The 26433-nt window shown below is 44.8% G+C and overlaps 1 protein-coding gene across 1 annotated transcript in view; it reads right to left on the minus strand.

Annotated features, from left to right (window-relative positions):
• Positions 1–521: 521 nt before the first annotated feature.
• UBE2K (ubiquitin conjugating enzyme E2 K) overlaps positions 522–26433 on the minus strand; it is a 66183-nt gene continuing 40271 nt past the window's right edge. Inside the window, exons 6-7 of the mRNA XM_073608632.1 lie at positions 13781–13909; positions 522–817 (exon numbers count right to left, since the gene is read on the minus strand). Of these exons, the coding sequence (XP_073464733.1) occupies positions 743–817; positions 13781–13909 (204 nt within the window). The 3' untranslated portion in view covers positions 522–742. The remainder of the gene's footprint in view (positions 818–13780; positions 13910–26433) is intronic.

Below are 26433 nucleotides of genomic sequence, written 5' to 3' on the forward strand. Positions count from 1 at the left end.
CTTTTTCTCCACCACATATCTCCCCCCTCATGAAGGATTCCGGCTCTGAAAAAAACAAGCCACTATGGCCAGATGTATGAATTTGTCATTGTGATCATCTTCTTGTCTCCAGCAACCCAGAAAAAGAATGATCAGTCTAAACTCAAATATACCAAACATATTACAGATGAATTGTTCTGATGAATGAATTTAACCCATACGGTGTACATGCATGCAAGTCCACAGACACAAAGAATGGTTGGTACTAGCAGTATTGTAGACATTAATGGCAAAATGGAGGCCTAGCGCTCCAAAGAATAAGTCTGCTAGGGTTTCCCCTCCAATGGAGGAGATCAAAGCAGAAAACCAAAACATAATGGGCCTTTTGTGCCGCTCCCGGTAACACGGTAAAACACAAATGCATATTTTTCCCATTGGTTCAGCTCCGAGATTTCTTACTTTGTTTTTTTTTTTTGTTTTCTGTTTTTTACAATATTAACGAAAAAAAAACAAAAAAAAAACTAAAAGGATGCTCACCCCCCCCCCCCCCCCCCCCTCCCCTCCGTTTGGTTGTTGTTTAATTTACACATTTAATTTGCCTTATTTACAGAGCAGTTTTTTTCCATCAGTCTCCAGAACGGTTTAAATAGCATTGTCACGCAGGAGTGCCGTTTTTGTGTTGTGGATTTTCCTTTGATGAAGAATCCTAAAAATAACAGATGGCGTGCTGTTTGGGAAGGGGCGAGCAGGATCAGGTGACCTCTCAGTTACTCAGGAGTAATTCTGTTGCAGTTTCTACGTCCCATGCTTTTGATGACAAAGCTGCTATTACTGCATTCTGAAGAAGAAAAGAAAAAGTAGTGAGAGTTGTAACAAATCATGCTCTGTGTGTTACAGTCAGTGAAGCCCACAACTTACAAAAATGATATATCATTTTTTGGCCATACAGCACCAATGTAATAATGTACCCTCAAAATGATCTATATATCCCATGTTCTGCTGGCTCCTTTTTACTAAAAAAAATCACCTCAGTGTGTCAGAGACCCACCCACAGCTGTGAACGCCCAGCTCTGTAGGAGTCACTAGCAGTGACATTACGAAGGACTTGAACCCTCCCCTTTCTGTCCTCTCAGCCATTTACAAAACTTCCAGCATTCCTCCTCCAGAATGCAAAGCACTCTGTAAATGGGCATGAGAGTTCCTGTTCTTTATCTGCCCCCTCCTTTATTTACAGAATTAATTGCATTATGGGAGAAGAATACTAGTTTTATTGAATGGACAGGAATTCTGAGCAACGCAAGTTATTCACAGTCGCAGCTAAATACTCTCTCCCCCTCCCAGTTTAGAAATTCTGGGGGTGGAGGGGAGTCTCCATCACTGTGAAGGAGGTACATTCCGCACACTGGGCCACACTGGTGCGGAATGCCCAAAAACATTTACTACACTTCTGCTTTAATATACTTACTGATAGAAAGTAATAATTAAAAAAACAAACAATGTATAAGCTCTTTAAAAATCTCCCAGCAAATATATAAAGCCCTTTTAGTTCAATTCGGTATTCCATAAAAGTCATGAAAACAGGATTTTTGTTACTCACTGTAAAATCCCTTTTTATGAGTTTATTGAAGGACAGCTCTATATTAATCTTGATTGTAGGGTTACAGTGCCACCTTCAAAAGGACACTAGGCAGAAATAAAAAAGAATGCAGCCCTAAATGGTAGCTACCCTCCCCAGACATAAAGCAGCACCAAAAACACATGGCAGAAGCGTGGGTGCTGTGTCCTCCAATGAACTCAGAAAAAGAGATTTTATGATGAGTAACAATTCCAGTTCTCTTACATTCACTTAAGGACACAGCTCAATATCAGTCTTGACCATAGAGACATCCCAAAGCAGTCCATCAATGAGGGGCGGGCAAGCATGAAAAATAAATATTAAAAAAAGGGGGCGTGGCTGGGATGGCTTCCCGAGCAGACGTGTTTCACTGAGGCTCCCGCTCCGGCCTGCCTGCATAGAGCTGGAACCTGCACCTCACCGCCACTAATCATGGGCAAACCGCGCAAAAATAAGGAAACGGACCCCAGAGGACATACCACCCGTTCTTCCTCGGTCCCCCCGCCACTCATTACCGAGTATTTTGGGCAAGGAGCTACGGCCGGGCACCACGAGGCCAAGATGGCGCCGACGCCACATGCAGCAATCTCACCATCCTCTTCTCTGCAAGCCTCTGCGGACCGCAGAAGCAACAGGTACGGATCCGAGGGTGACCTACCCACTACCCACTACCCACTCTCCGATCCCCCCGACTGAACTTTCGATCAGCCCCCCCTCTGGAGGCCATATACTGGGCAGCCTATCGCAGACTTTCCCCCCCATGCCTCATAGGGCCTGCGCCCTCTATATCATCCGGCCAGCCATCCCCCTCCTGGGATTCCTACCCTCCAGAATGGGACCCCCGCTCCCTACCACAACGCTCTCAGCCGCACAGGGACAGAGCCCCCTCTCTCTCCCCTCTCCAGAGGGACACAGTCCAGGCTCCGGCATCATCCCAGGCCCTAAAGCCACCAGGATCCCAGGGGGCTTATTCGCATACGGGGAGCCCACAAGGCCCACTGCTAACCAAGCACTCCAGCATTACTTCCCCTCCTCTACCACCTCAGAGGGGACCCCCCACGCCAGCTTCCTACTCTGCAGTAGTACAGGGCTCCCATGCCCACATAACACCAGACTTTGACCCTGACCCTGAAGCATGTACATCTTGGCGAGATTACGTCCGCTGCATGCCCACAAAACAGGACTTCCGAATGTTAATTCAGGAAGTGCGGGACACATGTAGAACAGAGATTAACATGCTTCGCACTGATCTTCATCAACTGTCCACTAAAGTCGCATCCTTAGAAGAAGAAACAAATAAAACTAAAATTGAACTCTCAAAAATACATGACCGCTTAACTTCACAAGCTACCACCCTTAGAGACTTCCAACGTCACCTTGAGGACCTCGACAACAGAGGTAGACGTAATAATATTAGGGTTAGAGGTCTACCGGAGGCGACTCAAGAAGAAGACCTGAATGTGACTCTGCAAGCCATTTTCAACAGCATTTTAGGTCGCCCAGAACATCAGCGGGTTAAGCTGGACCGTGCACACCGAGCTCTGCATCCCCGTGGGCCAGGATCTCGTCCACGAGACGTGATCTGTAGGGTCCACAACTACACCCTCAAAGAGGACATTATGAGAAAGGCGCGAAACATGCATGCTATTGATTTTGACGGGGCCTCCCTACAACTTTTTCCAGAAAAAGATGGAAAGTCCACAACCCCCTGTTACCCAGAGGATCTTCAATTTTTCTGCAGAGAACTGGACATCCCGGTACCACCTACCCCTGGATGGGAACCGTTGCCACTACCCCCACCTCGCCCAGACCCTTGGATCCAAGTTGCAGGCCGGAAACGCACAAGACCGCGATCTGCGGGTCCTTCTCCACCTCGTCAGCGATGAACTGCTGCTCATCTGAACTCCCCTTTCACCCAGTTGTATCACCTCAGTTTTGCTCGGTTTGTCTCTTCCTATTTCTCTACCTGAGAACCTGGAGACATATCCTACTCATTTAAAGTATGGACTTACTTAAACAGATTCTCTCGAGTTAGCAATACATGTTTGATTGTGTTTATAAGGTTTAGATAGGACTTACATAACTAGTCGGGTTGTGCCATCTCCCCCCCCCCCCCATGCCCCTCCTCTTTTTCACACACCCTTTTCTTCCCTACCCTCTCCACCCTCACCCCTTTCTTTCCCTTTCTTTCCCATCCTTAACCTCTCTTCCCCCCCTCCCCCTCTCCATCCCCCCTCTCCTACATCTATCTACACCCGCTTACCTACTCTCATTTTCTCCCCTTCCTCTTACCGTCTGTTTCAGAGGAGGGACATGGCCAGGTGGGAGGGTTATCTCCCCCCCTCACCCCTTTTCTGTTTTGCTTCCCCCCTGCTGGGGGTTAAACTATAGAGGAATACTATTATGAAGAGGGGTATTTCATATACTTATACTTTTATATCATCGTTTTTGAATTCATAGAACATGTCTTACTATTGCTCCAAATCTCACGTATCAAAAGCTTCAATGGTTTATTCTCTTATTCGAACCAAAGTCATAAGTATAGATGTGTCGGTTGCCAGTTAACGCATGCAGGTTCCCTGTTTTTTCTGTTATTTAGTTTTTCATTTTTTTTTTTTGGATTTAGATGCAGGCAGGCCCGGAAGGGGGTTGTCCTCCCCTCCTTGGGTCCATCCTCTCCTCCCCCCCGGAGCTCTCCGAATGGCTCCTTTTTTTATTTTCTCTGACAGTGACATTTTTGACTCCGATGTCAGAGGGGGCCCTTCGGAGTCTCCCATCCCATCACTTTGTGTAGGTGGGTTATATTGTGAATGGTTAACTAACCTTAATATTGTACTAACCTTTGTGTTTTTTTCCTGTACCTTTTTTTATGTTCTTCTCCTACTGCTATTCCCATTTCTTTCCTCCTCCTCATTCTTTTGGGCGCCGCCCGTCTCTGGGACCGGGTTCATGTTCGGGGGGTTGCAGGCCTCCAAACCGCAACCACCATGGAAACCCACTATAGGGACCTCCTATACTCCAAGGCTCTACTACACCCACTAGGTAAGCTACCATTTCTTTCCACAAAATATCCACCATGATTGACATATTTTCATTAAACATAAAGGGCCTTAACTCAAATGTTAAGAGAAGTCTAGCGCTACGAGAGTTCAAACGGTCTAAAGCGGACATTATTTTCATTCAGGAGACCCACCTCGATAAAACAGGCACCATGACATTCGCACGACGGCAATATCCTCACATATACCAGACCTCTGGTCCACATAAACGGGCAGGGGTAGCAATCCTTTTTAAGCAAGGCTCCCCCTTCCAGTTGCAATCCCTATACTCTGACCCTTTGGGACATTACCTCATACTCCGAGGAGGATGGAGAGGAGCGAATATCACTCTATGCAATATCTATGCTCCAAACACGAATCAAATCCCTTTTTTGTCTAAGGTCTTTGACCGCTTGTTTGAGGCCTCCCATCAATACCTGGTGATCGGAGGAGATTTTAACCTTGTCCACTCTCCGGGTCTTGATAAACACTCAATGGGTCAGGGGAAATCCCAGGCAAACACCAATAGAACAGCCACCCAGTTTCGCCAACTTACTAGGAAATATGCCCTGTTCGATACCTGGCGCACCACATACCCATCAGCTAAACAATTCACTTTCTATTCCCATCCCCATATGTCCCACTCACGACTAGATTATTTTTTTGTTAATGCCCCGACTTTACGAACATGCACGAACTCAGACATTCAGGCCATCTCTTGGTCGGATCATGCACCGATTACACTCTCTCTAACACTCTCTCCGAGCTCCTTTCGTAAATGCCATTGGCGCCTAAACGACTTCCTACTCAAACATGACCCATCCAGAATGGAACTAGAACAAACTTTGAAGTTGTACTTTGCGGAAAACTGCTCCTCTGAGATCTCCGCCTCATCTCTGTGGGAAGCCCATAAGGCGGTCTTCCGAGGCCAATGCATCTCGCTCTCCACTGCCTTAAAAAGAAACGCTAATGCCACACGCAGCGCCCTCCTAGACAGACTTAAGCATCTAGAAATGCGTTTGCTCACATCTCCATCCCTGACAATCCTCAGAGAACTCACTAGTGTAAGGGCTGGACTGAAAGATATCGAAATAGGGAAGATAGAAAAGGCGCTAGTCAGGCTTAGACAGACTTACTACGACAAAGCCAACAAACCACATACGCTCTTGGCGAAACAGCTTCGTGACAAGACAGCAACAACTACCACTACACAACTTAGGGATGCAAATGGCGTCCTCCACTCCCACCCTAACAAAATAGCACAACTTTTTCACGACTTTTATTCTGCATTGTATAATGACCCGAATGTTCCGCATAACCCACCTCCTCCTGACTTATCTCAGGCCATCTATACCTATTTAGCGGAAGCAGACACTCCCAAGCTTACCTCCTCTGCCCTGGAGACTCTTAACGCCTCCATTACAGAGGAGGAGCTAACAGACACAATTAAACTGTTGCCAAATAATAAGGCCCCTGGGCCTGATGGACTACCATACCTCTATTATAAGATGTTTCTACCACATTTACTCCCCCATATGACAAATCTCTTTAATTCATTTCTTTCTAACACACCCATCCCCAGAGATATGCAAAATTCCTACCTGACACTAATCCCAAAGCCAGGGAAAGATCACACTCTTCCGTCCAATTATAGACCGATAGCACTTCTTAATACAGACTTAAAAATTTTTACGAAACTGCTGGCAAATAGATTAAACAACTTCATGCCATCCCTGGTCCATAGGGACCAGGTGGGCTTTATCCCTTGTCGACAGGCTGGGGATAACACCAGGAGGGTTATTGACCTGGTTGAGGTTGCGAACAGGAACACAATGGAGGCAATACTGCTCAGTCTAGATGCCGAAAAAGCCTTTGATAGGCTGGGCTGGCCTTTCCTGTTCGCGACTCTCAACCAGGCTGGTATTGAGGGCCCGTTCCTCCGAGCTATTACCCACCTATACTCGGCCCCAACAGCCCAGGTTCGCACTAACTTTGCCACTTCCCCTACTTTTTGGATCTCTAATGGGACCCGCCAAGGCTGTCCACTCTCCCCTCTTTTATATGCCCTATGCATTGAACCGCTAGCAGCCCATATCAGAAATAACCCAAGTATCCATGGTATACCAGTCCGTACTAGAGATTTCAAGATCTCCTTATTTGCGGATGATGTCCTCCTCACTCTCACCCAACCTCACATATCTCTCCCGAACTTACAAGTGGAGCTGGAGAGATATAGCACCCTCTCGGGTTATAAATTTACCAGTTCCAAGACAGAGGTTCTCCCTCTTAATTTATCTCCCCATACTTTTTCAACGCTTTCACAAACTTTTCCATACTCTTGGCGGTCCTCCTCCTTAAAATACCTGGGGGTACATATTACACCCACATACGATACTCTATACAAGACCAACTTTCCACAAATGTTCGCTTCTATCAGAGCCTCCCTAAATAAATGGAAATCTTTGAAACTGTCCCTTTTTGGTAGACTTGCAACCTTGAAGATGACGATACTACCTAGACTTCTATATCTGTTTGAGACGCTCCCTATCCTCATTCCGAGTTCACACCTAAAAAAAACTTCAAGGTGACCTGATAAACTTCTTCTGGAATTATAAAAGACACCGCGTTGCTAGATCGGTTCTATATGCCCCACGTAACCAAGGTGGACTGGCATTCCCCAATATAGCTAAGTACTACCTAGCAGCTCAACTAAGACCTATAGCCTCCTGGTGCACCCTACATGCTTACAATCGGTGGACACAGATAGAAAAGTTGTGGCTAGCCCCCATACACCCAAACTCCATGCTTTGGAGCTCTGATATACCTCCGGGCAGCGTACAATTGCTAGGACCAATGGCTCTCTTACGTACATTATGGCGACGGGCCAAATTGAAATACCCGCTCACCACCACGTCTTCCCCAGTCACTTCATTCCTATTTACACCCAATATCCCTGACAGCTTAACCTCACAGATGTCCCATTTCTGGATGAATAAGGCCATATTTCGGTATAGACAATTAATTGACCCTAAAACTAGAATGCTACGATCCTTCCAAGAACTGCAAAAGACCTTTGATATTCCCAAGCAGGCCTTTTTCAGTTACCTACAAATACGCCATTATGCACAATCATTGAGGTCAAATTTAAGATTTTCTCCCCTGACAGACTTTGAAAAGCTATGTTTAGAGGGTTCGTCCCCTAAAGGCATGATTTCCCGCTCCTATCAAATACTGGTCACTGATTTCTCACCAGATGGCCCGCGACATCCATATATGGCTAAGTGGGAGCAGGCGTTGGGTACAGACCTACCCTTAAAAACCTGGCAATTCATATGGAACCATGCTACTAAAAGCTCCATATGCACACTTTATAAAGAGAATCAATACAAAATTCTATTTCATTGGTATCAGACCCCTGACCTGCTCCACTCCATATACCCCACAGCTGATTCTCGCTGTTGGAGATGTTATAAGGATAGGGGAACATTATTTCATGTCTATTGGACCTGCCCTCTAATCATCCCCTACTGGGGTATGGTACAATCCCTACTCCAGTCCATCTTTGATACAGGAGTGCTCCTTGATCCGAGGATTTTTCTCTTAGGCCTTCCACCTACCACCTTCTCAAAAGCATCCAAAAAACTTTTAGCTCATGTGCTTACTGCAGCACGCTGTCTGGTGGCTCTAAAATGGAAAAAAAGAGAGACTCCCTCATTGACTGAGCTACACTCCAGGATTAGGGATGTTAAGAGAATGGAATATCTTACGGCCTCACTAAATGATACTCTTGAGAAGCACAACCGTATTTGGGAACCCTGGGTTCTGTTTGAGACTCCTGTGACCTAATGATATGTGTCATTTATGTATTTATGACCCGTCCCCCACGGACCTGCCCCGGGTCTGGAGACGGGTGGCTGTCCCCCCCTCCTCCCCAACCCCCCCCCCCCCCCTTTTATCCTCCTTTCTCTACCTTTTTCCTTCTTTTTTTTTTTTTCCTTTTTTTTTTTTTTCTTCTCTTTTTTCTTTTTGTAAAGTTATATATATATATGTAAAGGGTACTAACGGATATACTGTATGAGATGTATAACAATCTAGTAAAACCACTCCGTTTCATCACTTACTGTTTCTACTGACAGGCTTAACCGCCCAATGTTTGGGTGACCGTGTGCCAAATTGAAATGTGACACTACGATCTCTTTCTATCCCTGTACCCAATGCTGTAATGCTGTGTTTGTTATTTTTTTTTTTTTCTGTGGAAAAAATAATAAAAATTGTCAATTATAAAAAAAAAAAAAAAAAAAAAAAAAAAAAAAACCACCACATGACCCACACGCAAAAAACAGTCCAGATGAGGAACACGGACCTCAAATGGTCACTTACAAAATCTTGCAGCCATAGCACGCATTTGAAGATGCCCAAACGTCACCTTGTAAAATTTAGTAAAAGTGTGAACAAATGACCAAGTAGCCACCTTGTATACCTGAGAAATAGGCGCCTGGTGCTGAAAAGCCCAAAAGGCACCAATTTCCCTGGTAGAATGCGCCGTGACAGAAAAGGGAGGAGATTCAGCCCTCACAGCATAAGCCCGGACAACAACCTGTCTGATACAACGTGAAATTGTGGCAGAGGAAGCCACCAAACCCTTATATGGACCTTCCATATTCACAGAAAGGGAGTCCAACCTACAGAAGGAGCCCATGGCAGACAGATACACACATACAGCCCATATCACATCCAGGATGCAAGGACAAAAGGATAATGTTCTCATTCAGGTGAAAATCGGACACCACCTTAAACTTGTGTACAGGGAAATACAAGGATTTACAAGACAAGGCCGCCAGCTCCAACGCGTGGCAAGCAGAAGTGATAGTCACCAAGGAAAGATCTTATATTCTCAATAGGGAGGCCTCTACAGAACAGAAAGAACCAAACTCAGGGTCCCGTTGCTGCAAAGAAGACCGCACCAAAATTTGGCCCTTAATGGTACTCAAGGCCAGTTTCTGCTCAATGCCCCATTGGAGAAAAGCCAAAATACAGAGAAGGTGCAAGGGAGTAAACCTGCAGTTTCGCACCATGAAAAGTAAGCCTTCCAGGTATAATAGCAGATCTTCCAGGAAGTGGATTTACACGCCCTCAACATGGTAAGAATTACTGAGGCCAACAACTCTCCAGTCTTAGAACCTGGCTTTCAAGAGTCAAGCCATTAAACCCAGCGATGGTAAAGCAGGGGGGAATATATCGGTCCTTGGGACAGAAGATCCTCCTAAAGAGGTAGATGACAGGGGGCGTCTGAGACCAGAGGTACCACGTTGGTGTATTAGGGTTGAGGAGGCCAATCCGGAGTCACCAGAATGACTGAAATCCCATCGGCCTCTATCCTATACAACAGGCATGGAAAAGAAAAGAAGGAGGTGGGAAGGCATAAACTAAATGGTAATGGCTACACAATGCCACCAGAGCATCTGATGCATCCCTCGCTCACACCACAAGCCTCAACACCTACCTGTTGAGACAGGATGCCAGGAGATCCATATCTGAGGTGCCCCATCAAAGGCATATCCAGTGGGAAACGTCCAGATGCAGGGACCACTTTCCTTGGTCCAAAATTTGATAGCAGAGATAATCAGCCTGCCAATTCTCCATGTCTGCAATGTAGATGGCGGAGAGAGCCAGGATGTGAAATTCCGCCCACCGGAGAAAGTGAAGCCTCCAGTAGTGCCACAGAGCTTCCTGTTCCACCCTGGTGATTGACACAGGCTACCGTCATGGCGCTGTCCGACTGGATCTACACAGGGTGCCTCCAAAAAGGTGCTCCGTCCAGTGAGCCAGACACAGTCTGACTGCACGTAGCTCCAGGACGTTGATAGGCAGCTGAAACTCCTCTGACGTCCAACAACTCTGGGCATACAACAGACCCAGCAATAGGAGCTCAGGTTAAAACTTGCAGAATATTGGAAACGTATTCATACTACTCTTCGGTCAATGTCAATATCCAGGAAAAAACTCAGTACCCGATTGTATAGAACACCCTCACCTCTCCACAAGTTTTGCCTCTCCCTTCTGAACTCTGTTGGCGCTGTTCAACAGAAGATGCACTCCTCCACATTTGGTGACAATGCCCTATGATTCAGCAATACTGGCAAAAGGTTCACCAGATTGTCTTACACGTATCCATATTCCAGCTAGTTTTCACCCGGCTCAATATCTGCCAAAAACTGTCTGAAAAGGTTAGCCTTACACATTTACACAAGAATATGCACTCCCACCCACTGGAGTAAAAAGTCAGTGCCATCCCTACAGTAGTGGTAACAAGTTTGGCTAGCATGTCAGAAATTATGGCGTAGATCTACACTTCGCATGATAGGCTTGCTGAATTCACCATGGTCTGGGCTTGCTGGAACCATTTTAAGTCAAAACCAGCATGTAAAAAGGTTATATCCCACTGAGATGTATGACATTTTTGGTATATAGTTTAGAAAGGAGAGCGCACATTTACATACAAAATAATACTGTCTATAAAAGGTTATCCATCATCCACACTATGAGAGAGAGATATAGATATAACATACAGAAGAGTTTACATGTCAAGAAATCTGCTTCTCTCATATGAACTGAAGAAATTACTTGGATAAGTGCTCAAGCATTCATAGTAGGTAGGGTTGAATAAAGACAATAAGTCAATCCAGTTCAACCTGTGTAGGTGTACGTGTCAGTGTCTATAATTATTTCCCATACCCCTGTATGTTGTGTTCTTTACGCTGCAACCACCAATTGTGGAAGAGAGTTCCACATCCTTATTGCCCCGACAGTGAAAAACCCCCTGCACATTTTAAGGTTAAACCACTTCTTCTCCAATCTCATTGTGTGGCCCTGTGTCTTCTTACACTCCCTGAGACTGAATAGTTTTTTTCCTATGCTGGGATCACCATTGAGATATTTGTAAATCACTCTCATGTCCCCTCTGAAGCGTCGCTTCTCCAGCGAGAATAAAATTTAGTGCTTGTAGTTGTTCCTCGTAATTGAGGTTGTCCAGGCCCCTTATTAATTTTGTTGCCCTTCTTTGGACTCCCTCCAGTTCCAGCACATCCCTTCTGAGGACTGGTGACCAGAACTGAATGGAGTACTCCAGATGTGGCCTAACTAGAGTTTCATAAAGTGGAAGGATTATCATTTTATCCCTGGAGTATATCCCCTTTTTTTATGCATGCTAAAATTCTGCCGGCTTTGGTAGCTACAGCTTGACATTGCATGCTATTGCTTAGTCTGTCATCTACTAGGACCCCCAGATCGTTCTCCATCCTCTATTCCCCCAAAGGTTCTCCCCCTAGTGAGTAGTTTGCATTTATGTTTTTTGCCCCCAAGTGCATTACTTTACATTTCTCCACATTAAACCGCATTTGCCATGTTATTGCCCACTCCATTAATTTATTCAGGCCTTTCTGTAAAATTTCTATATCCTGATGTGAAGTTATTGCCCTGCTTATTTTTGTGTCCTCCGCAAAAACAGAGATTGAGCTATTTATCCCATCCTCTACATCATTTATGAATAAAATTGGTCCCAAGACAGAACCTTGGGGTACCCCACTTACCACTCCAGACCAGTCTGAGCACACTTTATTTATCATCACTCTTTGGACATGCCCCGTAACCATTTTTTTTTACCCAAGAACAAACCTTATGGTCCATGCCTGCAGACCTCAGCTTGTAAATTAAAGAGTTTATGGGGAACTGTATTAAACGCTTTTGCAAAATCCAGATACACTAAATCCACATTATATGATGTGGTATACGTCCTCTCCCCCCAGTTTCTGACAATGTTCTACAACAGTACACACAGTGAATATTGCATGTGATCCCCTGGGTGTGTCAGAGGCAGTGTAGGCTTCCACTATATAGCAATCTGACTACCACTGCTGTAAATGTGAAGGCTATCATTGAAACGTTTAGAAATAAAAACAAAAAACAAACAAAACAGACTAAAGAAAAACACAACTTAACCTACCAATTTAATGGGAGATCAAGAATGGAGATACACTTCAATCTGGTATCGGTTTATAGTTTTTTTAATAAAGAAACTAAAAAGGCTGCTTTCACACGGGTGCCTCAGGTTGACAGACTCCGCTTGCTCAAGGAGGGGGGAGGGGGGAATAACTCAACTGAGCAGGTGGATGACAGATACATCTCCGCTTACTGAGCAGAGCAGAGACGAACCCAGTCCCGCTCTGCTCTATGAGGAGAAAAATGACAATGAAAATGATGAAAAGATGAAAATGACCGCCTGTCCTTTTTTATCAGATTCGCTAGACGGATGGAAAACAGGACCACCATCTGACTGGATTTTGTGGACAGGATCGGATAGCGACAGATGTCAGCGGACATGTCACAGCTGACATCTGCCCCTTCATAGGGGTGAATGGAAAATCCGATCAGATCCACCTGAAAGACTAACAGGCGGACCTGATTGGACAGCCCATGCGAAAGGGGCCAAAATACACAGCTGACAGCGATTACGGTGTGGTAACCACATGACCAAGAAACATGCAGTTTGGTATTAAAGCGGGGTTCCACCCAAACTTTGAACAATATCTGTATGTATTCTCTTCCTCGCCTAGATGCTGACATGCCGTTTAAAAAAATTTAAATCGCCGTAATTACCTTTTATTTTTCTATTCTTCTTTGCACTTCCTGGTTCTCCTCCCGTGGGAGTAGGCGTGTTTCTAGCCTCTCCCAGACTCCGCACAGAATCCTGGGAGCTAGTCTCAGGCTTCCCAGGATGCCACTGAGCATGTGCGGGAACGAGCAGTGAATGCTGGGAGCACAGCATTCACCACATCCAGGAAATAAATGCTTGTGGGCTTCAAATGCCCACAATGAAGATGGAAACCGCCTGCAGTGAATAATATAAGTTATTCTTTCCGATGAAATCTGACACAGGCGGACATATTACACACAATATGTGAGTATGTAATGCTGAGAAGAAAAGTTTGTGAATGAACTAAAAAAAAAAAAAAAAACCACACACATGATAGATAGGTGGACCCCCGCTTTAAAATGCAACAAAGCTTTATTTAGATAGAAGCTGAGAATTAAACATGGATGTTGCATTCTCTAGTCTGAACAGAGATTATACACAAAGTACACTACTTACTTTATCAAAACCCATAGCACAAAGGTTTTCTATTTTTCTTGTGTATTCTGGACTAGTGACAGGTGCTCCTGCATATACATGTGCCCAAAGCCGAGCTGTCTGTTTAAACATGTCTGGATTTTGCTTGTACTAAAAAGAAAAAAAAGAAAAACAGTAACAACGTAATCAATTTAGAAAATCATTTTTTTCACTTCACAAAACTAGTAGAAAACCCCTCTCCATTCCTAGATAGTAAACCACAAATGCTTTCATTTACTAAACACCAGCTAAATGTATGTCAGGACAATGGCCAATCTCTAAACACGGTCACAGCTGTGGAGGCTTTTCAACAAACACATTTAACCTTTCACCTTCTCGTTTTACTTACATACTTTACCTTTGACAAGGATAGGCCACTTTTTTGGTCATACGTCTCTTCTGGGTCATACAGTGCCTCAAAAAAGTATTCATACCCCTTGAAATTTTCCACATTTTGTCATGTTACAACCATAAATGTAAATGTATTTTATGTGATAGACCAACATAAATTGGCAGCTGCAAGTCTTTTTCCCCAGACGACGTCAGTTACTAGACGAAACGTACGTCGGGAAGGTGACATTCTGACGTCATCGCCTCACAATAGGATGGGTGCTCGCCAGCCGGCGATTGTTGTTTGGTTACTACAAGATTGTAAGTGTTTTATCTACGTTTTTAATAAATCTTTTTACGGAGTCACACTATGGATACCTTTCTTTCATTCCTATGGTGGTAATTCGGGGATTGGTATTTTCCTAAACCCGCCCGCGGCCACGCCGCTAGAGGGACATCTCAATGTCAGCTGGTTATCCAGGTCTCCATTCCAGCCAGTTCACCTGCTGTTTGGTACAACACAGAGTGACGCTGCAGATCCATGTCCATCTGACCTCCGGTTTATTTGATCAAGCTCATTCAGCTTGCTATTTGGTAAGCGTGCATTTCAGGTGGTGGTGGATCACTTTGATGGGTGTTTTCCTACTCTCTCCCTCCACACATCGATCCCTATGAATGGCAATCAGGGGCTTCTTCCCACTACCTAGTGGACTGTTGGTTTGATTTATGGACTTGTAATTTTTATTTTTATTTCACTATATATTTTGTGGGAGTGACTATATACATTCAGTTTTTTACCAGTGTGTTTTTTCACAATTGCACTCAGGTACAGAGTTCATATTATTTGTTACATATATTCACATATATGCTTTTAAGGTATAGCACAGTTCTTTTTTTCTTTTCTTTATATTTATGTGGATATCGCACATTTGAACTGCAGCTTAGTAGTATTTACAATTTTTTAAGTTTTTTTTCTCTTTTCCATACTATTTTATGTCATAGATCAACACAAATTGGCAGCTGCAAGTCTTTTTGGGGAGGTCTCTACCAGTTTTGCACATCTAGAGTGATTTTTTGCCCATTCTTCTTTGCAAAATGGCTCAAGCTCTGTCAGATTGGATTGAGAGAGTCTGTAAACGGCAATTTACAGCAACATAGCTTCTCGCAAATTGCAAACGATACTTCTTATGGCTTTCTTTCAACAATGACTTTCTTCTTGTCGCATTTCCATAAAGGCCAGATTTGTGGAGTGCCCGATTAATAGTTGTCCTGGGGACAGATTCTCCCACCTGAGCTGTGGATCTCTGCAGCTCCTCCAGAGTTATCATGGGCCTCTTGGCTGCTTCTCCGATTAATGCTCTCCTTGCCCGGCCTGTCAGTTTAGGTGGACGGCTGCGTTTTGGTAGGTTTGCAGTTGTGCCACTCTCTTTCCATTTTCGGATGATGGATTGAACAGTGCTCCGTGAAATGTTCAAAGCATGGGATATTTTTTTTTTTATAACCTAACCCTGGTTTAAACTTCTCCACAACTTTATCCCTGACCTGTCTGGTGTGTTCCTTGGCCTTCATGATGCTGTTTGTACACCAAAGTTATCTAACAAACCTCTGAGGGCTTCACAGAACAGCTGTATTTATACTGAGATTAAATTATACACAGGTGAACTCCCATTTACTAATTAGGTGACTTCTGAAGGGAATTGGTTCCACTAGATTTCAGTTAGGGGTATCAGAGTAAAGGGAGCTGAATACAAATGCACGCCACACTTTTCAGATATTTATTGGTATAAAATTTGGAAAACCATTAATAATTTTCCTTCCATCCAATTATTTGTCACTTTGTGTTGGTCTATCACATAAAATTCCAATAAAATACATTTGGTTGTAACGACAAAATGTGTAAAATTTCAAGGGATATGAATACTTTTTCAAGGCAGGAGTAGAAGTGCACTTACTTGCCAAAACCCGCTGTCAGGTGATGTGACAGAGCCGCTCCAGGCTCTGGAAAGACCCTGAACATATTGCCAGGATCCACCAAGATGCCTGATCAGCAGCTTGCTCAGGCTGAGAGCACCGCTGAGAGTGTGAACAAGTTGCTCCCGCCCCCTCCCCAGCCCGGTGCTCCTGTGAGGGCTGGAGGAGTCGAGCAGGGAGCGGTGACAGAAAGTCATCGCTCTCTGCTCCAGATACAGTGATCAGCAGTCATATGATAGCTTAGTTTTCAGGCTCAGAGCTGGTGGGGGACATCTGCAGCATCAGACTGATGTTGCAGCATGGTGGCAAGTATGTATGCTTTCCTTTTAAAACCCCAAACTTTTCCTTTAAAGTGGTAGTAAACCACTGAAAAAAACAAAAACAAAAAATCTGCAAGACAATAGCATAATGTGCTAGTATGTATTGCATACTAGCACATTATGAAATACTTACCTTAGAACGAAGCTCCAGTAGCACGCCCTGCCACCGCTGAGGGAGTTGACATGTTTCCTCAGAGTTTCTTCCGGGATGCGCGCAGGAGCCCTTCGTTCCGGTAAAACCATAAAACCTGCAGAGCGCATGCGCCGCTGACGTCAGCGGCTGCATGCAGGGTCAAGGTTTAGGAGATATTCTTTTTACGCACAGATAAGCGTTATTATAAGCTTACCTGTAGGTAAAAATCACCAAGCAGACAATACAACCGCTTTAACCACTTGCTGACCGGGCCATAGCCGAATGACGGCGACAGCACGGTCGGTTAACTCTGGGAGGGCGTACTATGACGTCCTCCCAGAATCAGGCGCGCACCTGGGAATGTCCATGGACGTCGGGTCCTCCGGACCGGGGTAAAAAGCCAATGACAGCAAGCCTTTACCACGTGATCACTCCGTCCAATGGAGCGATCAGTTGTCAACAGACCGGAGCATGTGTTGTTCAGCTCCTCCCCTCTCACCGATCGGTACAGTGTGCGAGGAGAGGAGGGAGGCAGGTGCAGCAGCGCTGTGGGCTGGATCTGAAGTGCCCACAGCACTGATCTGTGCCCATTCATGACTCATTCATCCATATTAAAGCTCCATCCATGCCCAGTCGTGCTCATCCAGCCGTCCGTGCCCAGCCAGCCATCCGTGCAACGTCTGTGCCTCACAAAAGTGTAACCGGTACTCAAATTATGTGTGTAATTTATGCTCCTAGAACACCTGATGGCGCTCCCTGCATGTTGGGCCTCTGTATGTGGCCAGGCTGTGTAAAACTCTCTCACATGTGGAATCACCATACTCAGGAGTAGTAGCAGAATATATTTTGGGGTGTAATTTTTGTTATGTACATGCTATGTGTTAGAAATATATTATACATAAACAACTTTGTGTATATAAAAAAAAAAAATATATATATTAATTTTCTTTCCACATTTTCTAAAAGCTTGTGGAAAAAAAAATACATGTTCAAAAGACTCATAATACCTCATAGAATTTACGTTGGGGTGTTTACTTTCCAAAATGGGGTTATTTTTAGGGCGTTTCCATTGTCCTGGTGCACAAGGACCTTCAAAAGTGTAACAGGTAGTCTAGAAATTATATGGGTAATTGGTAACCTGATTGTGCTCCCTGCATGTTGGGCCTCTGTATGTGGCCAGGCTGTGAAAAAGTATCACACATGTGGTATCGTCATACTCAGGAGGAATAGCAGAATGTGTTTTGGGCTGTAATTTGTGGTATGCAAATGCTGTGTGTGAGAAATAACTTTAAAAAAAAAATCTTCATTTTGCAAAGAATTGTGGGAAAAAAATTACAACTTAAAAAAAAAAAAAAAAAAAAACTCACCATTCCTCTTACTAAATACCTTGGAACGTCTACTTTCCAAAATGGGGTCATTTGGGGGGCATTTGTACTTTTCTGGCTTGTTAGGGTCTCAAGAAATGAGATCGACCGTCAGTACTTCAGGTGTAATCAATTTTCAGAGATTGGCACCATAGCTTGTAGACTCTATAACTTTCACAAAGACCAAATAATATACACTTACTTTGGTTATTTTTACCAAAGATATGCAGCAGTATAAAATTTGGCCAAAATATATGAAGATAAATTACTAATTTGCTAAATGTTTTACAAAATTTTCGGTCTTTTTTCATTCATAGCGCAAAAAATAAAAGACCCAGTGATGATCAAATACCACCATAAGAAAGCTCTATTTGTGTGAAAAAAGGACCAAAAAAATAGGATTTTTATTACAGCTTACCTGTAAAATCCTTTTCTTGGAGTACATCATGGGACACAGAGCCTTAAGTCATTACTTAATGGGTTATGGGCCACCTTCAGGTGTTGACACTGGTATACCCAATCAAGGAAGTTCACTCCCTATATAACCCCTCCTCCTTCCAGGAGCACATCAGTTTTTATAGCAAAGCAATATACTTAAATCCCAAAAGAGGGGAGGGACCTCTGTGTCCCATGATGTACTCCAAGAAAAGGATTTTACAGGTAAGCTTTAATAAAAATCCTATTTTCTTTATCGTACATCATGGGACACAAAGCCTTAAGTAATTACTTAATGGGACGTCCCATAGCATGCTACTTAAGGGGAGGGAGAGACAACCCGCAGGGTACCCCCAGACTTGAGGACTTATACTGCTGCCTGCAGCATACTGCGCCCAAAGACGATATCCTCATACCTCCTTAAATCCACCTGATAAAATTTTTGTGAATGTATGCACTGAAGACCAAGTTGCGGCCTTACAGATCTGAGCCATGGAGGCCTGGTGACGCACTGCCCAAGAAGCACTAACCGCCCTGGTAGAGTGCGCCTTAACTTGAAAAGGGGGAAGCTTACCCCTTAATTATAAGTTTGAATTATAACTGTCCCTTCTTATGACGCTCTGGCAGAATACATAAGACATCAGTCTTAAGAATCTGAGCAGTTGTCTGCTCAGTTGTCACTGCTCTCACAACATCAAGATAATGTAGTGACCTTTCTTCCCTGGAACATGGTTTTGGAAAAAACGATGGCAGGACAATATCTTGGTTCAGGTGAAAACCTGAAACAACTTTTGGCAAAAGCCTGGACGAGGGCGTAACACCACTCTGTCCTCATGAATAATCAAATATGGCTCTTTACAAGAAAGAGCAGCCAATTCCGAAACCCTCCTTGCTGAGGATATAGCAACCAAAAATACCAGCTTCCTTGTCAAAAGAACTAAGGGAATATGCTGTAATCGGTTCAAATGGCTGTTTTTGTAACACTGACAAAACTAAATAAAAGGTGATATAACTGGGGGACTATACCGCATAACCCCTTGTATAAAACCCCCGACTAAGAATGCAGTTTTATAAATAAAAATCGATAAGGCTAAGACTTGGCCCTTAATAGTACTCAAGGCCAACTTCATCTCTACGCCTAATTGTAGAAAGGTAAGAATTCTGCCTATGATATATCTCCAAGGGTGTCAACCCTTGGATTCACACCAGGAAACATAAGCCTTCCAGACTCTATAATGTATAGTTCTGGAAGTTGGTTTCCTTGTATTAATCAAAGTAGAGATAACTGACCCGGAAAGCCCATGTTTCCTCTGAATGTGGGTTTCAATAGCCAGGCCGTTAAATTTAGCGTTCGTAAAGTAGGATGGAATATCGGCCCCTGTAAGAGCAGGTTTGGCCTTAGTGGAAGGGACCATGGATCCTCCACTGCCATCTTTACTATTTGTGCATACCATGACCTTCTGGGCCATTCTGGTGCTGCCAGAATTACCAGTTTTCTTTCCAGCCTGATCCTGCAAAGAAGTCAAGGCAGCAATTGAATAGGGGGAAATGCATAGATCAGTGAAAGCTGATCCCACAGTATTACCAACGCATCTGTTCTGCATGCGAATGGATCCTTTGTTGTGGGCACAAAGTTCACTAACTTTATGTTGAACTGGACGCTAGAAGATCTACGTCCGGAGTCCCCCATCTTTGACAAACAGCCCGAAAATATGTCAGGATGAAGAAACCATTCCCCTGGGAATAACTGCTGGTGACTAAAGTAGTTCGCCTGCCAATTCTCTATTCCCGGAATGAAGACTGCCAATAGGCAAGGAATATTTCTTTCTGCCCAAGTTAGAATATGGTTCACCTCTCTCTGCGCTGAGAGACTCTTGGTACCCCCTTGGTGATTGATATAGGCCAGAGCCGTGGCATTGATGGATTGGATCCTGAAAGGACAATCCCTTAACCTGGAAGTCTGGGTCTTTAGAGCCAGACGCACCGCCCAAATCTCTAGGATGTTGATGGGCAAGGCTCTTCGGTTCTTGACCACTGTCCTTGGACACTTGTCCATTTAGTACTGCTCCCCAGCCTGAAACGCTGGCATCTGTCGTTACCACTATCCAGATAACAGGTCTGAAGGATTTTCCTTTCAGCAGATTCTGGTTAGTAACCACCAATTGAGGCTTTGGGACACCCATGGGGACAGCCGCATTGGCAAGTCCAAAGCTTGGATCGTCTTGTTAGCAGATAGAATACTGTTTTGCAACAGTTTCGAATGGAACTGGGCATAAGGAACGGCTTCGAATAAAGCTACCATCCTTTCTAACAACCTCATGCAAAGTCCAATGGAGGGATCTCCTTTTGACCTGACCATCTGCACCAACTCTCATATGGAGTTGTTTTTTGCCTGGTCAAGAACACCCTTTTTCTGGGCTGTATCTATGATAAGACCCAAATACTCTAGCTTTTTTTTTTTTAGCAGTTTTAAGGAAGACTTCACTAGGTTGAGAACGCAACCCAGACTTTTCCAGGTAACTGGTTGTAATGCGTACACCTTACTCCGAACACCGATTGGTCTATTAGCAATAGATCGTCTAGGTATGCCAAGACTGTGTACCCTTGACCTGGCTAGAGGTGGGGCTAGCACTTTTGTGAACACTCGGGGGGTGCTGTAGCTGGCCTGAAGGGCAAGGCTATAAACTGAAATGCTGCTATTCTACTTCAAACCACAGAACCTTTGGTGAGCGGGAAATATATGGACATGCAAATATGCATCCCTGATGCCGATAGACTCCAGAAGTTTTCCACCTTGTAGGATAGAAACTACTGACCTGATCGACTCCATAGAAAGGATCCCCAAGAACTGATTTAGATTTTTTTAGATCTAGAATGGATCTGTTGTTGAATTTCTGCGTGGATCTATACATGTACAGGAAACGCATGAAAAAGGCAGTGAAGGTTTTAAGGAACCTAAGAAAAAAACAGATCAGCTGACTCTACTAGAGGTAGATTGAAAGAGGCACGAACCATCTCTGTAAGAGATTTGTACCAGTAATCTCTCAGATTGCAAAGATGAAAAAAGGTTCAACTCCAGTTGTCTCATCCACATAGGAGTAATCGGTTTGCCTTTCTTCCTGATCACCTGAGGGTAACACTTCATCCTCTACCCACTGTTCCCTTGATAAGGGATCTAAGGTGGGGGAGAGGGATCTAACACGCTTCCTATCCTTGGATAGCAGATGCTGTTAAAGTCGGTAATTTTCCTTCTAGGCCCTGCAGAGCAGAGGAAAAATGCATTTTCAATCATGTATACAGGGGGCTGAATGTTTTCTCCTCTTAGAGTCTGACGGTGGAGGCCATCACCACTGCCTAGAGGCAGCTGCCCCTAGCGCAGGGGAAGGAGTCTGTTTAAATAAAAGGACGTTTATACCTTGGTTATAAACCGCGCTTGGTGGATAGTGTTTTATGGTGTCTATGGCAAAACACAGTGCCTTTGGTAGGAGGATTTTAACAAAAAATTCCAACTTCTTAACTGTTGGATCCTTAAGCATTTGTGCATCTTTATTGATGCTGGAAATCGTGGTGTCTACTGCTGATACTTTCCATCCTTTGTGAATTTTTCCTCCATGATAGAGAACTGAGAAACTCTTTGGAGGGAGAAAATGCTTATCCGGATGATCCCATTCAGCATAAATAAGCCCTTCTAGTAATGCATTAAAAAGGCTGTAAAGGTTTTTTTTTTTTTTTTGTTTTTTGGTTTTTTTAAAAACCCAAGGAAGGCACCGAATTTTCAGCTGACTGTTAGGAGTAGCATAAAAAGTGGAATGAACCATCTCTGTAAGAGTTTGTAACCAACAATCTGTCAGATTGCGAGGTTGCATAAGGTTCAACAACTGTTTCCTCCACAGAGGAAAATTCGGCTTGTTTTTCCCCGTGATCACCTGAGGGTAATACCTCATCCTGTGCCCACTGTTCCCTTGGAAAAAGGGGTTTGAGGTGGGGGAGGGGGATCTAGCATGCTTCCTATCCTCTTGGATGGAGGATGCGATTAAAGCCACTAATCTTCCTTCTAAGCCCTACAGGGCAGTGGAAAATGCGTCTTCAGTCACGTATACAGGGGCTGAAGTGTGAGAAGCAGTTGAACCACCAATTGCTTCCAATGACTCACCCTGGCTTGCCATGTCAGGTATCTCCAGAGAGGATGACAGTGTGGAGGCATGACTGGAGTTCCCAGCGCCTAGGGGTGGAATCCTTGGTACTTTTGCGATAGCTCTGGAAGTCATAGTGCTAAGCACAAAAGCAGAGGCACTTTAAGAAAAAAAATTATGGTATTTGCTAAACAATAGTTTTAGCAAAAAACAATGTCACCATAAGGATCAGCCTTTGATGCTGAGTAACCATAATATTTCCTGTACTGGAAATACCTGCTTACACACCTTTACATGCCCAGCATTCCTGTGACCCTTAGTGTGACAGACTTCTGTCTTCAGCATATGAACTGAGAGCGTCTGTGTTAAGCCTCAGGTGAGAACCTGATTAGGCGTCCTCAGCGTCTTCCGCCCTAGTTTATGCGCTGAGTGGTCCACGTGGATGTGACGTCCCGCACACGGCGTTGCCTATCTGTGAGCCACGCCCCTCTGCAATACCCGCCCCCTCCTTGTTTTAAAAAGTAACACTAGTCCGCGCATGCGGACGCCATTCGAAGGGGAGGAGGCGGCGCCGGCCACGATGGATACCAGACTTTTAGAGTCTGCAATGCTATTCAGGGGCTGAATGCCTGTCCAGGCTCAACAAGGGCAAGTCTGATAATACAAACAGTGGAAGCTGTTACCAGGGAGGGGAATTTATGTCAGCAGTGTTTGTTAGGCTCCCAGTTTTAAAGGAAGACTTCACTTTATACAAAAAAATGCAAATGGCTGTTTTTGTATGTTCATAAACTACTGCTGTACCCCCTTTAGATCCCTCAGAAGAGGAACACCATCTGTTCAATTAAGAACCCCCCTCTGGCTGCTGGGACCACACCTGCTGAAAAAGGCATCATACAAGGTAAACATACTCCCTCTAGAGGAGACATTTTTAAAGGCATACAGAGTGTGTGTGTGTGTGTGTGTGTGTGTGTGTGTGTGTGTGTGTGTGTGTGTGTGTGTGTGTGTGTGTGTGTGTGTGTGTGTGTGTGTGTGTGTGTGTGTGTGTGTGTGTGTGTGTATGTGTATATATATATATAAAAAAGCATAAGTGGACTTTTTTTTACAGTTCCTAGGCTTCTCCCCTTACCTTATCCTCGCTGCAGGATACTGCTATAATAGCAGATCCAAACTTCGCCCATCACGGCGGGCAGCGTAGTTAAACCTTCAAAGACCGGGCCCCTTTTAATAGGGGTTCCACTCCTTTGGACCTGTATAGCACCCCTCAGGACAAATTTAGATAATGTAGCAAGACCAAAAAGAGTCCTGGTTCCTAGGGTCTAGCCCTCAAAGAGAAGAGTTACAGGCAAAACCTCGTTCTTCTTATACGAGGCCCGGGTACCACCCTGTGGCCGCAGTGGAGTGGATGGATCCGGTTGTGGAGGTTTTTTAAATCCAGCATGGATCCCTCCTGGAGCTCCTCAGAGCATATCTTCACTAGTGACCAACACCTTAAGACACTGGCGAAAAAATAGGATTTTTTAAAACAGCTTACCTGTAAAATCCTTTTCTTTCGAAGGACATCACGGGACACAGAGGTCCCGCCCCTCTTCTAATACACTATATTGCTTAGCTACAAAACTGAGGTATTAGAAGAGGGGCGGGACCTCTGTGTCCCGTGATGTCCTTCGAAAGAAAAGGATTTTACAGGTAAGCTGTTTTAAAAAATCCTATTTTCTTTCTCGAACATCACGGGACACAGAGCCACAGTAATTACTGATGGGATGTCCCAGAGCAATGCTACCTGAGGGGGGGGAACCACGACCAAGTAGGGTGCAATCAGACCTGAGGACCCTGTACCGCTGCCTGCAGCACACTACGCCCAAAGGCTATATCCTCATGCCTTCTCACATCCACCTGATAGAATCTGGTGAATGTATGAACTGAAGACCAGGTTGCGGCCTTGCAGATTTGAGCCATAGAGGCCCGGTGATGCACTGCCCAAGAAGCACCAATAGCCCTTGTGGAATGTGCCCTGATCTGAAACGGAGGAATCTTCTGTTTCAAACCGTAAGCTTGAATGATCAACTGTCGAATCCATTTAGAAATGGTAGCTTTTGACGCTGCCTGTCCTCTATTGGGACCCTCTGGCAGCACAAACAAAACATCCGTCTTGCGGATCTGAGTAGTTGCCCCTAGATAGGCCTTAACTGCTCTTACTACATCCAACGAATGTAGAGATCTCTCTTCCGGAGAACAGGGATCTGGAAAAAAGGAAGGTAGAACAAGGTCTTGGTTTAAATGAAAATCAGAAACCACCTTCGGTAAAAAACTAGGATGAGGGCGTAGTACCACTCTATCCTTGTGTATAATCAAATAAGGCTCCTTACAGGAAAGAGCTGCTAATTCTGATACTCTTCTAGCAGAAGAGATGGCCACCAGAAAAATTAATTTCCTTGTCAGCAAGACCAAAGGAATCTGACTTATTGGTTCAAAAGGCTGTTTCTGTAACACAGCCAGGACCAAATTCAAGTCCCAGGGGTTTAGGGGCGCTTTAACCGGAGGATTAAGACGCATCACCCCCTGCATAAAGTTTCGGACCAAAGAATGCGAAGCGAGTGGCCGCTGAAATAATACTGATAAAGCAGAAACCTGGCCCTTGATGGTACTCAAGGCCAGCTTCATCTCTAATCCCATCTGTAGAAAATCAAGGATTCTACCTATGACATATTTCCTGGGATGCCAACCTCTGGATTCACACCAGGTTATATAAGCCTTCCAGACTCTATGATAAATCATCCTGGAAGCTGGCTTCCTTGCATTAATCAAGGTAGATATGACAGGACCTGAGAGCCCACGACTCTTCAGAACGTGGGTCTCAATAGCCAAACCGTCAAATTTAGCGTTTGTAAGGCAGGATGGAACACTGGACCCTGAGATAACAGGTCTGGGCGTACCGGTAGGGTCCACGGGGAACCCACCGTCATCCTTACTATTTCTGCATACCAAGTCCTTCTGGGCCAAGCGGGGGCCACCAGAAGTACCGACTTCCTTTCCTGCCTGATCCTGCGAAGGAGTCGTGGTAGTAGCAGAATAGGCGGGAATGCGTAAATCAGTGAGAACCGAGCCACGGAATCACCAACGCATCCGTCCCGCATGCAAGAGGATCTTTTGTCCTTGCCACAAATCTGTCTATCTTTTTGTTGAATCGGGATGCAAAGAGATCTACATCTGGAACCCCCCATCTTTGGCATATGGCCCAAAAGACGTCGGGATGCAGAGACCATTCCCCTGGAAGTAACTGCTGGCGACTTAGATAGTCCGCCTGCCAATTCTCTATTCCCGGGATGAAAACTGCCGATATGCATGGCACATGCATCTCTGCCCAGACTAAGATCTGGTTCACCTCTTTTTGAGCAGCTCGGCTCCGGGTGCCTCCCTGATGATCGACATAAGCCACTGCTGTGGCATTGTCGGACTGGATCCTGACCGAACAACCCTGTAGCCTGATAGTCCAGGCTTTTAGAGCTAGATGTATCGCCCGGATCTCCAGAATGTTGATGGGTAAGGTCCTCTCTGTCTTGGACCATACCCCTTGGACCGCAGCCTGTTCCAGAACTGCTCCCCAACCTGACAGACTGGCATCTGTTGTTACCACCGTCCAGGTAACCGGTAGAAAGGATTTCCCCTTCTGCAGGTTTTCGGGTATGAGCCATCAATTGAGGCTCTGACGCACCGCATGCGACAGGTGCATCGGAAAGTCTAATGCCTGAACCTTCTTGTTCCAGGTCGACAGAATACTGTGTTGCAGCATTCTTGAGTGAAACTGAGCATAGGGAACTGCTTCGAATGAAGACACCATCTTCCCTAGTAGCCTCATACAAAGGCGGACTGAGGGACCCTTCTTGGTCCTTACTGTCAGAATCAGCTCTCTCAAAGCAGTGATCTTTGCCTGGGGTAGAAATATTTTCTC

Source organism: Aquarana catesbeiana, linkage group LG01 (assembly GCF_042186555.1).
Source record: "Aquarana catesbeiana isolate 2022-GZ linkage group LG01, ASM4218655v1, whole genome shotgun sequence".
In the NCBI taxonomy this organism is placed as follows: domain Eukaryota; kingdom Metazoa; phylum Chordata; class Amphibia; order Anura; family Ranidae; genus Aquarana; species Aquarana catesbeiana.